The sequence below is a fragment of the Leopardus geoffroyi genome, chromosome C3, assembly GCF_018350155.1.
Source record: "Leopardus geoffroyi isolate Oge1 chromosome C3, O.geoffroyi_Oge1_pat1.0, whole genome shotgun sequence".
Classification (NCBI taxonomy): Eukaryota; Metazoa; Chordata; class Mammalia; order Carnivora; family Felidae; genus Leopardus; species Leopardus geoffroyi.
In genome coordinates, this window is record NC_059338.1 from 24,404,707 (window position 1) to 24,420,893 (window position 16,187).

Below are 16,187 nucleotides of genomic sequence, written 5' to 3' on the forward strand. Positions count from 1 at the left end.
GGAAAGGAGGAGTAAGAAGAGAAGGTTTCCTTTTGCTCAACATTACCACTTACTCTCTTCAGATTCAAACAATTTAAGTGACATTGGGAACCTATTCAATTGGATTATAGTTAGGTAGCCTGTCATTTAATCTCGTTCCAGTTGTTCCTCTAGATAAATCACTAAAAGTAAAATAATTATCAGAAGTAAGCAACTGCTTTAGATAATATTTTCTTACTTTCATAATTTTCCAAATAAAACTCAAATAAAGTGTTGCAAAGCATATTCCCAACAGACATTATCATAACTCTATGAAATGGAGATTGAAACCTAATTTTGCAATGGGAAAGTGCTGGTTATCTGTTTATGGGGCTGCAACTGAGCAGGATCTTCATAGAATTGGTACTCCACTGTATTTTGGTAAAGAAGAAAAAATTGCTAGCTGTCTGGCTATTGGCAACTTTCTTATTAACAAGAGAATTGAACATAGTAAAATAATTGTGTCTAAGCTAGAAATAAATATATTCTCAGTATGAGAAACTTTTATAAATGCTTGATATCTTTTTTTTAATCTGAGTATAGTTGACCCACAATGTTACATGACTTTCAGGTGTACAACTTAGTGATTTGACAAGTTTATACATTAAGCTATGTTCACCATTAAGTATAGCTATCATCTGTCCTGTTGTATCACTATTGCAGTATCATTGATTGCATTTCTTATACTGTGCTTTTTATTCCCATGATTTATTTATTCCATAATTGGAAGCCTGTATCCCACTCCCCTTCAAGCAATTTGCCCAGACCAACCCCCCCCCCCCACCCCTGCCAGCAAGCATCAGTTCTCTATATTTACAGGTCTCATTCTGCTTTTTGTTAGTTTCTTTTTTTTTAAGTCCATAATACACACAAGAAATGGAATGATTAATTTCTACTCTGTCTAGATAATACCCACACCTGTTTAAATGGCACATCTAGAGCATATATGTCTAAAAAGTGTTTTATTTTGCTATTGCACTAAATCTCATTAGTTTTCATTTAATTTCACAATCCAGTTATCCAACTGATTTTACTACTTATTTTTAATACCATGATTCTAACCAAAGCCCAAAATCATTTATTGGAACTAATATATTATATATTAGTATTTAGATTTAAAGACTTAAGTCCAATAACAAAATTATTTATTTTAAAGATGCTTTTAGGACTTACTGAGATAATGAAGGGAACTGCATTAATTATTTCCAAGATGAAGGGTATTCGTAAAATCTGTTCCCAGATGTTTCCCTTCCAAGAAAGAATAAATAAAAATGAAAGTCAATTATACTGAATCCCATTAAAGGGGGAAAAAGACAGCACTCAGAATTTCTCTAGCAAGGATGCTTACATTAGCAGAATACCAAATCATTTTATAAAGATATAGCAATGACTTTTAAAGAGTATTTTTCTAAGTGTAATTGTACTCTCTCAATTTTGTGGTAAGTTTAAGAAATAAAGCAAACATTTATAGTAATTCTTGAATATTGTACACAACACATTTTGATCATACACTATTTCATGGAAGAAAGGTTACTAGTAAAAATAAAACAAATATCAAAGATCCTACAGAATCAGTAAAAAGTGATTCAATTTTAATGTTTTTACTATGTGAATTATATTCACAAACTGTAAAGCATATTAAATAGTTTATAAACACATACACTTGTTAATGTTTATTGGTATTAACAATGGTTTTATATCGATAAAATGTAAAAAGAAGGGCTTTTTCAATCATCTAGATTCTAATCTCCCGACACACATAGTACAACGATATTAATAAAAATTGGCAACATAATTTGTGGGGCCTAGTGCACAATGAAAATTCAGGATCTCTTATTAACAATCTATTAACAATTTCCAGAAGGTGACATAAGAATACTAAAAAAAGAGCAGGTCCTTCTAAATCTTTAACACTGTGCAAATGCACATATTAAACACCCATAAAGCTGACTCTGATATAAACAGGTTAATCACTGGCTCTTTCTTAAATGGTGTCCGATGAAAAACAACTCTGAATGCCCTAAAGCAGCTTATTCTTCTATAAAGGGATCTCCATATTAAAACACAATTGGAAATCTGGGTTTCTGTAATTTTCAATTATTTTATAACACTGGCTTCAAGATGGGGAGTCTTTCTTAATTATCCTTGAAGTCCCAAAGGCTTAAAACATTAAAGTGATACAAAATACTTCCACATCACAAAGCAAGGTTCTAGGTTGGCTATTGTCCATGTACTCAAATATTAGGTACTAAGTTTTCCTGTATTTCGTTCATTACCATCTGCAGGCTACATAAAAAGTGGTAGAGGGAGCAGGTGGAAGAAATGGGAGCAATGAGAAGCCCTCCATACAGAGAGGTAAGTGGTGCTTTGGAGCTTCTCTCATTACTTCAAGCTAAGTGAGAAGGGCTCAAGAGAGCCACTTAAAGAGCTTGACTCACACATAGAAACTGTATTTGGCTAATGCCTAAAACATCTAAACATGAAGAGAAAACAGTGCAACAAGAAAGAGGGCTGAAATGAGAGCGAGTCACAATTTTGCCAATTCTAAAACAAAGGTACTTGTTTTCTGGGAACGAGATATAGGCTCTAAAGAATAAAACGTATGGCCATTTTAAAGGAGTTTATACTCAGGAAGACTATACTTGAATGGGAAGCGAGACCTCAACAGATGGCGACCTGAGGAGTTTAGTCCAGCCAGAGGCACTGAGGAATCCAAGGCCTTCAGCCAAAGGCCTGAGGAAGACCACAAAAGCCCTACTTGTATCTGCCATGCAAGACAACCCAACATCAGACTACACTTGTGTCAGTCAGGCACCTGCATCCCAGAAGCTGACTTCACCCCACTCCCTGTGCCTCTTCAGCCCTGGTGGGACCAGAATCAGCAGCCTCAAATAAGAGAGGAAGTGAAAACAGCAGACGGCCTCCACAATGATTCCATGTCCCACACAGGTCTGAGCCAAGGACTAGATAAAGCCTTAACGTGGATGAGAATTTTAATGTTTATATATATTGGCCATAACTTCTTAAATACTAAAACGAATCTGCCTTGTGATTGAAGAGACTGGAAAAGCTCTGAGATCTGTCTGAGATATCATCTGATCAGCATGGATCAGGAGGATGTGAGGATTTCAAAAAGTATAGGAAAACTAGAGGCCTTTCTTACTTGCAATAAGTCAGACATATTTAATAAACCAGTTATAACCGATCTTAATTATGTCATGATTGTGTGTGTGTGTGTGTGTGTGTGTGTGTGTGCAGGTTAATATCACCATTTCATTCATCAGTCTTTTACATGGCTCAGTTTCCAGAATGCTAAACATTTGGCTTATTCTGTCCTTGGTGTATTTTTACTACTGATTGTATACCTCTCTTTGATGTTAATGATTGTTCACGGGGAAAGGGAATGATGTAATCAACAAAAGAAAGAGTCTGAAAATAGTTACCACTGGTGATATGGAAAGCTATGTCTATTAAGGCACAGCAGGATTGTATCAGTTCTCATAGCTGTGAGACACTCTTTGCAAAAACTTGGTTCATAGTAAATAAAAAACCTTTTTCTTGTAAAAAGTCATTTCTTTTTTTAAATGTTCATTTATTTCTGAGAGAGAAAGAGAGAGACAGAGAGCATGCTCACGCATGAGTGGGGGGAGGGGCAGAGAGAGAGGGAGACAGAGGACTGCACCAACAGCACAGAGCTCCATGTGGGGCTCAAACTCAGGAACCACGAGATCATGACCTGAGCCGAAGTCAGATGCTTAACCGACTGAGCCACCCAGGTGCCCCAGGAAAAATCTTTTCTATCTCTGATGGTTTGCTTCATTTCCATTTGTAATACTTCAATTTTATTTTATGATTTTTTTTCTCAATTAAAAAAACTCTCATAACTGGTATCTGACTTAATTAATTTCCGATTTATCGTCTATATTAAAGGCAAAGTATTCATTCTAAAATGTCATTGCCAACATAGTAACAACCATACTCCTTATATTATATGAAAGTTCATAATCTGGAACTTAACTCTGATTACTGGTCTGGTTCGAACCTACTATACTCCTATTTCCATCTTGAATTCAACCACAGATTCATCCACACTGAACTTTATACAATTCTCTGAACATGGTAGGATATTTCATAGTTTTATAACTTTGCTCATACTTCTCCCTCTGCTTGGAATGCCCTACTCTCCATGCCTTTACCACTACTCTCCTGACAAGACTTTGTAACATTTTATACAACTATTTGTTTCTATGCCTGTTAGGGCTCATGTTAATGAATAAATTATACTCCCAAATATTTTATACATGTTCTTCCCCCTCTTGGCATATTGTGTTATTTTTTTAACGTGTATTTACTTTTGAGAGAGAGGGAAAGAGATAGAGAGCTAGCACAGAGAGTGTGCACGCTAGAGGATGGTGTGGGGACAGGGGGGGGGGGGGGGGACAGAGGATCCAAAGTGGGTTTTGCGCTGGCAGCAGAGAGTCCAACGTGGGCTCAAACTCACAAACCATGAGATCATGACCTGAACTATAGTCAGACACTTAATTGACTGAGCCTCCCAGGTGCCCCTGTGTTATATTTTCAACTTAAGTATTTGTATTTCTTTCTATTGGATCCAAATGGAAATGCTTGAAAGGATTTTATTATTTGAAGCCTACCTGAATATAGTTATACATTAGTTGTTTAACTTGTAACCACAGAGTTCCAATGGAAAATTTCTGCAGGAAAGTATTTTAAGAGTACTTGGCTACAAACCTATCTCAGGTAGTTTCGTCTGTTTCAAAGTCAACTTGTTTTCAATAATAAACCAATGACTTCCAAAGCTGTATCTCTAGCCCAGATCAATATTGTATCTCTGAGATTCTGTTTCATTTCCACTATTTAAGCCACTGCTTCATACAGAAGCCTCAATGGTACCTTGTGTGTAAAATGTCTAGAAGTAAAATTTATGATTTTTGCCCTGATTGGTTCCCCAGTAACACAAACCAAAACTCCTGGAGAAACTATTAACATCTTCCTTCCCCCAATCTACCTAAGTATAATTGGTCAATAAGATCTCCTGATTCATAAATAGATACTGAGTTTGCTTAGTTCTTATTCTAACTCATTCCCCCTCTTTGATCTGGTTGAGGCTCCTAGCTGGTCTCCTTCCCTTCATTCTTGTCCCATTCCGATTCACCTACCACATTACCTAGATTATTTTTCTAAAGGCACACCTAATGTGCCAATCCCCTGAAAATGAATAATCTTCCCTCCAAGGGCTAATTTTCATGATCTAAAATTATACAGTGAGGCAATATACTCATTGCTAAAAATAATGCATGTCTTTTTATTGTATTCACTAGGTTTAATTCTAAGATCTCAGGTTTTCTCCTGAACTGAGAGATACATGAATAAATATCTCCCCTAAAATTAGCTAATGAAAAAAAAATATAAAAAGTTTTCCCAAGTTACACTGAGTGTTAGGGAACCTAACTATGGTTATAAAAATCCACATAATAAAAACAATTATTGTGAAAAAAATGTATCTATACAATGACATTATGTAGAGAAGCATAAAATAAAATCCAAAATGTCCTTCAAAATTATGTTAAATACTTATTTCATTTAATCTTATTTTCTTTTTTTTTTTAACGTTTTATTTATTTTTGAGACAGGGAGAGACAGCATGAACGGGGGAGGGTCAGAGAGAGAGGGAGACACAGAATCTGAAACAGGCTCCAGGCTCTGAGCTGTCAGCACAGAGCCCGACACGGGGCTCAAACTCACAGACCGCGAGATCATGACCTGAGCCAAAGTCGGATGCTTAACCGACTGAGCCACCCAGGCGCCCCTAATCTTATTTTCACAAAGGAGGTAACAGGCATGTCTTCTTCCAAAGAATAATTTATTTTATTTTATTTTTATTTTTATTTTTTAAATTAGGCTCCATGGTCAATGTGGGGCTTAAACTCACGACCCTGAGATTAAAAGTTGTACACTCTACCAACTGAGCCAGCCAGGCACAACCCGCCCTCAAAAGGTAACTTCTTAAAAAAAAAAAAAAAAATTCTTTTTTTTTAATTTTTTTAGAATTTTTTAACATTTTTATTCATTTTTTGAGAGATAGAGAGAGACTGTGAGCAAGAGAGAGACAGAGAGAAAGGGAGAGACAGAAACCAAAGTAGGCTCCAAGCTCTGAGCTGTCAGCACAGGGCCCAATGCAGGGCTTGAACCCAAAACCGTGAAATCATGACCTACGCCAAAGTCTGCCACTTAACCAACTGAGCCACCCAGGCACCCTCCAGAAAAAAATTTCTTAGATAGCTTTCTTTATCTGTTCTAAGTGTGTAAAACTGTGTTCCTTTTATTGAAAGAATTCAGTAAAATATAAATAAACATTAATCCAACCATTCTATATTATTTGGTATGGCCATCATTTTCCTTAATAAAAATGGAGGAAAATAGGTAATTTTCTAAAATTCATCAGGTTTTTATTTTTATCATAAAGGAAAATGGAAGTTTGTAACTATTTCTAAGTACCTCCAAAAAACACTTAAAAAATTATAAGATGTATGGTAATTAAATCGTTAGCCCAGCATATACCAAGAGACTTTTTAAAAACACTTTCTTCTTCAATATTAACAATACCTATATTTAAAATACATAACTAAAAAGGCTGTTAACTTATCTTCCTTCGATGAAATTAAAATAGGGTAGTAATCCTATGGTAGCCTTATTTTGTATTTCTAAATGTAAACTGAATATTTAGATTTACCATTTCCATGGTATTGTAAGCAGAATCATCAGCATCTAAAAGTCCTTTCCTTTGTCCAACCCTTTTTTCCTGACCAAAAAGGAGCTCATCACGGTGTGACCATCTCAAACCATTGTTCTTCATCAAGTGATTATAGAAAAAAAGAACTGCAGATTTAATATAAGCCTTCTAGGTATGTTGGATTTTTGTTTGCAGAATTTTGGAAATTATGCTGGAGTTTGTTTTCGTTTCCTTATGATTTAATGAATGTGTATGTATAAATAGAGTTCTATTTTGAAGGCAGTTGATAAAGACATAGAGGGTATTTATGGTAACAGAAGAATAAGAACTTTACTGCTGGGAGATCCTGGGGCTGTTCTGCCAAGTAGCTATAAACATGAATGGAATGATGTTTAAGCACAGACCTGCACTTCTGTAGGATAGAGGACAAAATAAGGTGATGTCAGGGACTTTTAAAATTATCCACTAACCTCAACATACACTTTGTTTTTAAAAAACTGCAGTCTTGGGGCACCTGGGTGGCTCAGTCGGTTAAGTGGCCCACTTCAGCTCAGGTCATGACCTTGCAGTCCGTGAGTTCGAGCCCCGCATCGGGCTCTGTGCTGACAGCTCAGAGCCTGGAGCCTGTTTCAGATTCTGTGTCTCCCTCTCTCTGACCCTCCCCCGTTCATGCTCTGTCTCTCTCTGTCTCAAAAATAAATAAATGTTAAAAAAAACACACATAAAAAAATAAAAAACTGCAGTCGCCATAATACTTTAAACTATTTTAATTGTTAAGGATTAAGTCGTGTTTATTTTAGAATGCTTAATTTCAAGAATTATAAAGTGCTTACAGAATACTATATTAAGTTTATTTTTAAATACTATATGTGCACATGTATATTATCTATAAATATTCACATTATCTGCATATATAGAAATAAAGAAATTTTAGAAAAATAAATATTGATTTGCCATTAACAGATATTTGAGAATGTAACATATCCCAGAACAATATTGGGAATATGTACACTTCTAAGGCAACATCTATTTCTGTCTGTCTATAATTTTTATTAAAAATCTAATTTGAGAGGAGGAACTCAATTGAGATTCTGCTATCCAAATTTGCCTTAGTTATAGGCCATAAACAGTTACCAATTATAGTTACCACACAGTTAATTTACTCATTTCACATATTTTATCCAACAGCCTGTTGGTGGGGTAAAAAGAGTCCATGAGTTTGACTGAATTTATGAGAGGAAAAAGGAGGTAGTTAATAGAAACCTGTCCTTCCAATATCACGTAACTCCTTTTTATCCTTTGCTTCTTTGAAACACACACAACTCAACTGCCATCTACCTCTCCACCATCTAAGCCATTAGTGTTTATGAAGGTCAGAAGGGAAATATTATATATCATCTAGTTCTTATAATGCCACTAGGTCTCATAATGCTTTGCTCTCATTTTATAAATGGCAGGAATTAATTAATTACAAATGTCAACATCATATGATTATAATGGAAAATTATCTTGAATCTGTTTGTGTTTTTTAAATGACTTTTTAGATTAGGGCTAAGAGTTTCATTAAGCACCAAAGTTAATTTCATATTACCTTCTGGCTAGAATTTAGAGAAAATACATTCACAAATGTAGATTAATATTTTAGCCAGTTATATATCTGTACACACTCTAGAACCAGTGGAAGAGGTTTAATACATTTACCAAAAACACCCATGTGCCTAATTTTTCAGCATGTCATTTTTTGTATATTACATTCGACTTTCATCACGTACTTGAATAATAAGTAACTTCGGAGATACAATCTTGGATATTAATTCACTTGATTTGTATTTTGCTCTTCTAGGTATACAAAATCCAGATTTTTTCAATCAGTATATGTTTCTAGAGCACCTATTTTGACAAAAAGATATATTTATAAGCCATTAAAAGATCTTCCTCAACATCTTAGTCTAAACAATTCATCATTGAGTGAGTAATTAGGTTATTTAAGGATGAGCGACTACCTACATGTAAGGTCTCTCAGGTTCCCTTCTCTAGCTTCAAAATATTCTTTCGTGCATCATTTTCCATCTTCTGTGCTCTCAGAAAAGAATGGAATGTATCCAAAGTGAATCAATAGACCTCAGGTTCCTAATCCAGCTTATTCTTACTTTGCATAAAACTTGCTTTGTCTATCATTTTTTTCTGGTCCCCTCTACCTACTTTCTCTAAATGATACAGTTTTTTTCCGTCACTGGCAATCTTTTCTGCCTCATTTGACCACTTCTAGGGAGTTCCTACCCCAATCAACATTCTTCATTTAATGCTTTTTACTCTCAATTGTACAACCCTGAAATTTTTTCCTACAGGTGAATAGCAAATGATTTTCTAAACTGTAAATCCAATGACCTTTTCTCAAACTTCTTACTAAACTTGTAATTCCAATGCTTTCAGAGAACACTTTTCTTCCTTAGAATTTCTAACACCCAATTTTTTCTCACAAATACTAAATCAACCCATCTATATTTTTTGGAAAGCCCACATTCTTTTTTTTTTTCTATACTTTCTAATTCACCAATCTCACCTCATCAGATATCAGCATTATTTTCTTCAGATGGAGTTAAGGATAATATTTTTTAATAAAGCCACAGGAAAAGGTGAGTTTGTAAAGGTATCTTGCTCTTAATTTAGGATTAAAAGTAGTCTAACAAATGTTATCTTTAAAATCCTATGTCTTAAAAAGTGAGACAGCAGTTGATATAAGAGTTCCGCCAAAACATAACCTTTAGTAGTACACTTGATGATACAGTACATGCAGAAAATGTGAACTGAAGGTTAGTGATGAGTATGACAGCCATTCTGAAGTCTTTCTGCCTTTCTTGTCTATGTCTCCGTCTTCCCTGATTACTCTGTTCTTCTTCCAGCAACCACAATGTAAGCATCTCCATCAAATGAGCCTTAGCTTCTCCCTCATTATTATCCCATACTTAATAAACTCGCATGCTTCCTCCACTAGCTCTGTGAAAATGACTTCCACATCTTAAATCTCTATGTTCCAGATTCTCATTTTTAGTTGAGAATGACTACCTATTTGTCCATGATCACCTCAAATTCATCATTTCCAAAACGATTGTCATTATTCCATCTATCTTGACCCCAATCTGATTTTTTTTCTTGAAGTAATTTTTCTTAGTTTTACTGCCATGTTCCCAGCCATTTGAGTTTAAAATATGTGAAAGCGATATGTGACTTTATCTTTTCCTCCACTTTTTCAATCAAACAGATGATGATTTCTTTATTTTCTACCTTTATATTTCATCTTATGTCACCTCTGTCTATTTCTTTCACCCATCTAAAACCTCACTCCCAGTCTTCCTTTCTGCAATTGTGTCTTAATTGAGCACATGGCCTTAGTGCGATGTCTCTCTGAACTGTGCTGCACAGATGTTCCAAACTAATACTCCTAAAACTTAATTACAATTACAGAAATCTCATGCTCAACATCCTCCATCAAATTCCCATTATATGTTGCTATACAAGGCCCTCACAATATTGTGCCAAATTTTCCCAACCAATATCTTCCCAAATGTCCCAAAATTCTGCCCAAACTTATTTATTCTTCTTCCAATTTTATATGCACATTACTTCTTTTATGCCTTTGCTAATTCTATAAATCTTTAGTGTCTTGCCTTTTCATCTTTCCTTATTGAAATCACTGATTCAAGGACTCTGCTTAAATCAGTCAAGGATTTTCTTTTCATCCTATGATATGCCATCTCTCTATCCCCATAGGACTTTATTTGCACCTCAGTGAAAGTACCTCGTATTCTGTTTTGTATTATTATTGTCTGTATAATTTTCTCCTACATATCCCCCTTTCTAGATGGAAACTCAATGAGAGAAGAACAATGCACAGTATAGAGCTCTTCACCAAATAAGTATTTGTTAAATTGTTTCAGCCAAACAAACCTTCGCCAAAAATGAAGAGAAATCATTAAAATAATTCCTAACAGACATGTTTTTGTTCCCTCAATATTTTTTATACAGATGAGGAAAAGAGATTAGGAACAATTAAAAGCCAACCCATTCCATTTGCTTGCCTCATATGAGCATGTATATAATAGGTAATTAGCCCACAGGAATTAGTGAAATATTTTCAAGCCACCAAGGAAAACATTACTATATAACTACAGATTCTTATCACATACTACAGAGGCCCAAAATAATTAAAGAGGCTTAAGGAGAACTTGCTTTATCCCCAGGGTACAAATTATAAATAAAGGAATACTGGGTAAATGCTAGTAATGTGTTCTATCAAAAGAAAACTTCTAATTAAAATAACTTACCTTATAACTGAGATAACCAAGTAGTATTGTTTCAAATAGACTTATCAATGCCACTGAAACCTGGAAAAAAAAAGTACTTTAATGAGAAAATGCAATAGAATTAAATATATATATTTATGATTGTAGTACTTACCTTACAAATATTTGCATATATGCATATGTATCTGTATACACATATTTGTAGAATATCCAGATATAGATGTAAGGAGGTATTATGTGGCATTTTAACTTCCATAGACACGTGAGAAGTTGCAAACTATTCCCAGCACTACAAGCTTAGTGTTATAGTTTCTAATACTCCTGAATAAATACTTATTGTTTATCTCAAATATAAATGTGGAATTAGAAGAGTCAGGCTAGCTGGAGCTTGCATGATCTGTAAAGAATAGTTCTTTTGTGTATGTTCTTAATATGCACAATCACACACAACTGCCCTGCCACAACCACCACCCTCTCCCACAAAGACTTATACCACCTCTAGGACATCTACCAAAAATATTCCTTTCAGAAAATAAAAAGAATATAAGCTTTGAGTTGAGTGATACATTCTATCCTATCACCCACCAAATGAAAGAGCAGCATCCTTGAACACTAAACAAAACAGTCCCATGTGAACACTTCAAGGTACTTTCAGATTTTATTTAAATGAACTTTCTAACCAATTCCCCTTTCACAGCTGGAAGAACATATCCTACACCCTCCTAGACAAGTTTCCATCTTTATCTACATTCGCTGTTCTGTTGTGTACAGTTTCCACTGCTGAACTACCAAAAAGCTATGATTGCACAACAGGAAAAGTAACTGTTGTATCCAAATGATTTTGTATTCAATACTCTCAGCACTTTGGGCTACATGAATAGAAGAAAATACGCAAGCATAAACAAGAAATGACTCAGAGAACAAATATGTTTGTTTATACACTTTTGAGATTTCAGACATACAGATACCCTGGAGTTTTAAATTTTAACTCCTGTTGGAATGAAAACTTTGATTTAAGTGAATATCAAAACAAAAGAACAACAAAAAAGCATGTGAATGAATGGCAATATAAGTAAATTATGTTCAGAAGTACATATGGTAGCCAGGCACTGCTCTGACGTTACATGCACATCTCATAGATTTTCCCTACTAGTCCTTTAAATCGTCATCACCCATGCTTTTTCCTATATGTAGTGTTAGAAGATCCCTACAACATTTGTGGCATGACTACTCAAAATCCTATTTGAAAATGAGCATTATCATTATTGTAAAATATCACTATTAGATAAAAGCAATCTGAATAGATCAAAATGTATTTCAAGGCCATATACGACTACTCTCAAAAATACTCACTTACTTTAAATGTGCTTCTCACTGAAGGATAATATAGGAATCAAGCTAGAGATTAATAGACTGCATTTTTAGTAAACACTTAAATATTTGAAAGGGTATTTGTAATTAATGACATTGCAATGCAAATCAGTGTAAAAAACCCATGAAATGCAACTTGACTTCAAAAAAGTATGAAATATCTAGACACAGTAAAAATGTGATTTCATAGTTATGATCATGATTAAAATAATTCATCATAAACTTTCAACTTTAAAATGTACAGACTTTACAATCCTCATGACTAAAAGACAAAGCGAACATTTGATTTTAACATATTTTAAAGGTTATTTATAAACAGTGAGTTTTAGAGTCTTTCCATTACTTCCAGACTCAACTGTCTTCCAATCTGTAATTTTTTTACCATTTTATCTATCCTTTGGATAACTTTCACAGTTGAAAAATAACAGAAAATAAAAAGTATGTGTAGGAGAGAGACAGGAGTAGAGGAGATGGGAACTTACAGTTTGCTGGGCATAAAATTCAATAGAACAAGGAACAAAGCAGAGATACAGAGGACTCTAGGGAACAATGCAGCAACATAATTCAGACATGCTGTTCCCTCTCATATTTTCTGACTCTTTCTTCAGGACCCCTTTTATGCCAGAAATATACTTTTTGTTTTATTTACAAAATTATCTGTTTAGGGACCAAGCTCTTGCTATTGGTAATATGAGCCATTCATTCATTTGTTTATTCATTTAATAATTATTTATTGAGATTCTGCCATGTTCCAGACACTACGGATATAAAGTAGAAGAGCAAACATGGTTATGAGATTCTGATTACTTTTTCAAAGATTATATAAGGTGAATACCTAAAGTAGTTTGGGGAACTTGTGGTGCCTTAACACACTCCTTTACTCTGGTTTTCTCCATGCCCTCCAAACCTTTTTCTAAAGTCAAATCCTGATCAGAAGGGAATTCTCAAAAGGTAGAATGCAGGGCTCAGGCAAACAAAGATAGAAATAAAATTGTTTGTCTAAGATGTGCATCAAGATTAAGTAAGCAATAAAGCAAATTCATTTCTCTTATCAACAGTTTTCTCTCCAATAGTATTTCTCTGTGAAATATGATTAAATCCAGAAATATAGGGATAAAACAAAATTGTACATAACCTGTAAGCCCCATAAAGGTAGACTTCTGTTCACCCAAAAGATATGAGACCTATAAAAAAATGATGAGATATTAATTTTTACAAACATGAAAAATGCACTCATTTTAAATTTTCAATTGAAGTTGGAGATATTTAAATAATGCTTCACTAAAAGACAATAAAATATCAAAATTAAAATCAGAAAAACTTTATACTGTTTCAGTTTTCATTTTGATAATATTCACTTCTATTCCAGAAATCGAAAAATGGCGTATTTCTTATAAAGCATTTCTAATTTCGCTTTCATTTGCATGTTAATATGAAAGAAAACATAATGTCCTCTTAATTAAAGAGTGATTATGGCAAGGTAGAAAAACCTCAAACCCTTTACTAGTCAAATCTCCATTGAAAAGTCACTTAAGGGTCTGCCATAAACCCTAAGATTTTGTTATATTTAACACTATTAATATTTCGACAATATAAAGTCAACAGTATCAGCAATCAGAATAAAATAACTTATATTATAGAACACAGTTATATTTCAGATTTGGATTTGTATAAAATATTATACTACCAAAAAAGTCTGTGGCTGAGGTTAGAATAAAACCTTATGCAGGACAAAGAGCAACTATCTTTAAATATCCCCTAAAAATCATATAATCCCTGATGTTAAAAATTGTCTACGCTCTTCAGAAAACACCATACACTTCTAATGTCCCACAGATTATAATGTTTTAAGTAGGCTTCAAGCCCAACATGTGGTAGAACTCAACAACCCTGAGTCCAAGAATCACATGCTCTACCAACTGAGCCAGCCAGGTGCCCCAACTAGTTATAATTTTTAACTATACCATACTATTGCCTACAGTTTTTTTGTATACAGCTGATTCAAATGAAAGTCATTCACAGCAATATAATCTCGTCATGAAAAGATGAGAAGAGTTATATTATGCTGACCAAAAAATGCAAATAAACAAATAAACAAGAAACCATACAAAACAGAACAAAGCCTACTCACTCTTTATAGTTATGAAGTATTAGAGGAGTCCCATAAGATATTAAGTATATTTTTAAATCCTTTTGGTAATATGTTAAAAATAACAAAGAGCAATAAACTCTCTAAAATTCTAGTTTTAAAAAGAATTATAAACTTTAAAATACCATTCAAAGAACCTACCTACCATATTAAACTAAAGTACTCTGTTATTCCAGAATGTCATATCTATCTGGATAACCAATATACTCAATTGCTCCAAACCAAACCTGTGACCTTTCTCTCAAAAACTGGTCCTCTCTGGGGAGCCTGGGTGGCTCAGTCGGTTAAGCGTCGGACTTCAGCTTGGGTCATGACGTCATGGTTCATGGGTTTGAGCCCCGCATCAGGCTCTGTACTGACACCTCGGAGCCTGGAGCCTGCTTCAGATTCTGTGCTCCCTCTCTCTCTACCTCTCCCCTGTTCACACCCTATCTCGCTCTCAAAAAGTTAATGAACATTAAAAAAAAAAAACAAAAAACAAAAAACTGGTCCTCTCCATTTTTCACCTCTCAGCAAATGGCACTAAATTCCATTGTGCTTGGTTACCCAACACCTTAAGCATCATCTTAGATACTTTCCTCTCCCGTATTTTCAAATACTTAATACACAAGTAATCAAAACTTTCAATTCTTTCCACCACATATCTGTAGAATGGATTACCTCTCTTCATCTCTACTACCACAGTCATCTCAATCTAAACTACCACTTTTTGGGACTCTTGCAAAAGCCTGCTAACTAGGAACCTAAGCCACTTCACTTTTTGCCTTCTACCATTTTTCCTCCAAATTACTACTACACAGATTCTTTCCAAATGTATTTTAGATCACATCACTCCACTATGTATTGGCACTACACTTTTGTTAAGATAAAGACCAAAACTCTAAAATGGCATTCTTAAACTTACTCAACTGTGACACGATCCTTCCTATCACACCCTTTTTTACATGAGCTCTTCCCTTATCCTAGCTCTCAGCTCAACTGTCTCAGGGAAACCTTCCTTGAGGCGGCCACTTGATCAATGTAGTCAACTAATCTCTTCTGCAACATCACTCACCACCTTTCTCCTGCCATTTATGTTGGTTTTAACTTTGCATTTATTTGCAGATGTAGTTCTTTAGTAATTATCTATTCATTAAACTGCAAGTTTCCCTAAGATGAAACAGTATGTCTATTTTATTCACCATTATAGTCCCAACGTCTTTAGTAAGCAAGGCATTCAATATAAACAAATTGATGGTACCATAAAAGCAAAACTATGGCTGATGAGTTCACAACACTGTCCTTGCCAAAACACATCTCTTATATTCTCAGTGACAAGATATGTAAGACCAAAGAGAGATATGGACACAGATTTCATAGATGAAAATGATGTGCCACAAAAACAACTAAAATCAAGTAAATAGCAATCTCTGGAAAATGATAAAGTAAATTGTGAATCAGAAGCTTGAAAGCATTTTCAAAGAGAAATTAATACTTAATATGGATTTACTAAAAGCTAGCTATCAAACAAATAGCATTTCCTTTGGTCCAAGTTGTTGCTTTGATAGGTCCTGAAGTGTCATAGAGCATTTAAATTTAAATAAGACCTTGA

The 16,187-nt window shown here is 34.4% G+C and overlaps 1 protein-coding gene and 1 long non-coding RNA gene across 13 annotated transcripts in view; one reads left to right on the forward strand and one right to left on the reverse strand.

Moving 5' to 3' along the window:
* The window catches only part of KCNT2 (potassium sodium-activated channel subfamily T member 2), a 363,773-nt gene that overhangs the window by 233,777 nt on the left and 113,809 nt on the right, over nucleotides 1–16,187 (reverse strand). For 11 of the 12 annotated variants that reach the window (XR_006706948.1, XR_006706947.1, XM_045456156.1 and 8 more), the window contains 3 exons: nucleotides 13,583–13,631; nucleotides 11,098–11,157; nucleotides 1,192–1,266 (listed from right to left, as the gene is read on the reverse strand). Coding sequence is in view for 9 of the 12 variants with exons in the window: in XM_045456156.1 (XP_045312112.1) it covers nucleotides 1,192–1,266; nucleotides 11,098–11,157; nucleotides 13,583–13,631 (184 nt within the window). In the remaining 3 variants the exon portion in view is untranslated. Of the gene's footprint in view, nucleotides 1–1,191; nucleotides 1,267–8,544; nucleotides 8,659–11,097; nucleotides 11,158–13,582; nucleotides 13,632–16,187 lie in introns of those variants that run through there. The other variant, XM_045456162.1, reaches the window with a different exon arrangement.
* Nucleotides 1–16,187, forward strand: part of LOC123586778 — a 43,786-nt gene that overhangs the window by 12,563 nt on the left and 15,036 nt on the right. Inside the window, exon 3 of the long non-coding RNA XR_006706949.1 lies at nucleotides 2,304–2,373. This is a non-coding gene — a long non-coding RNA (uncharacterized LOC123586778). The remainder of the gene's footprint in view (nucleotides 1–2,303; nucleotides 2,374–16,187) is intronic.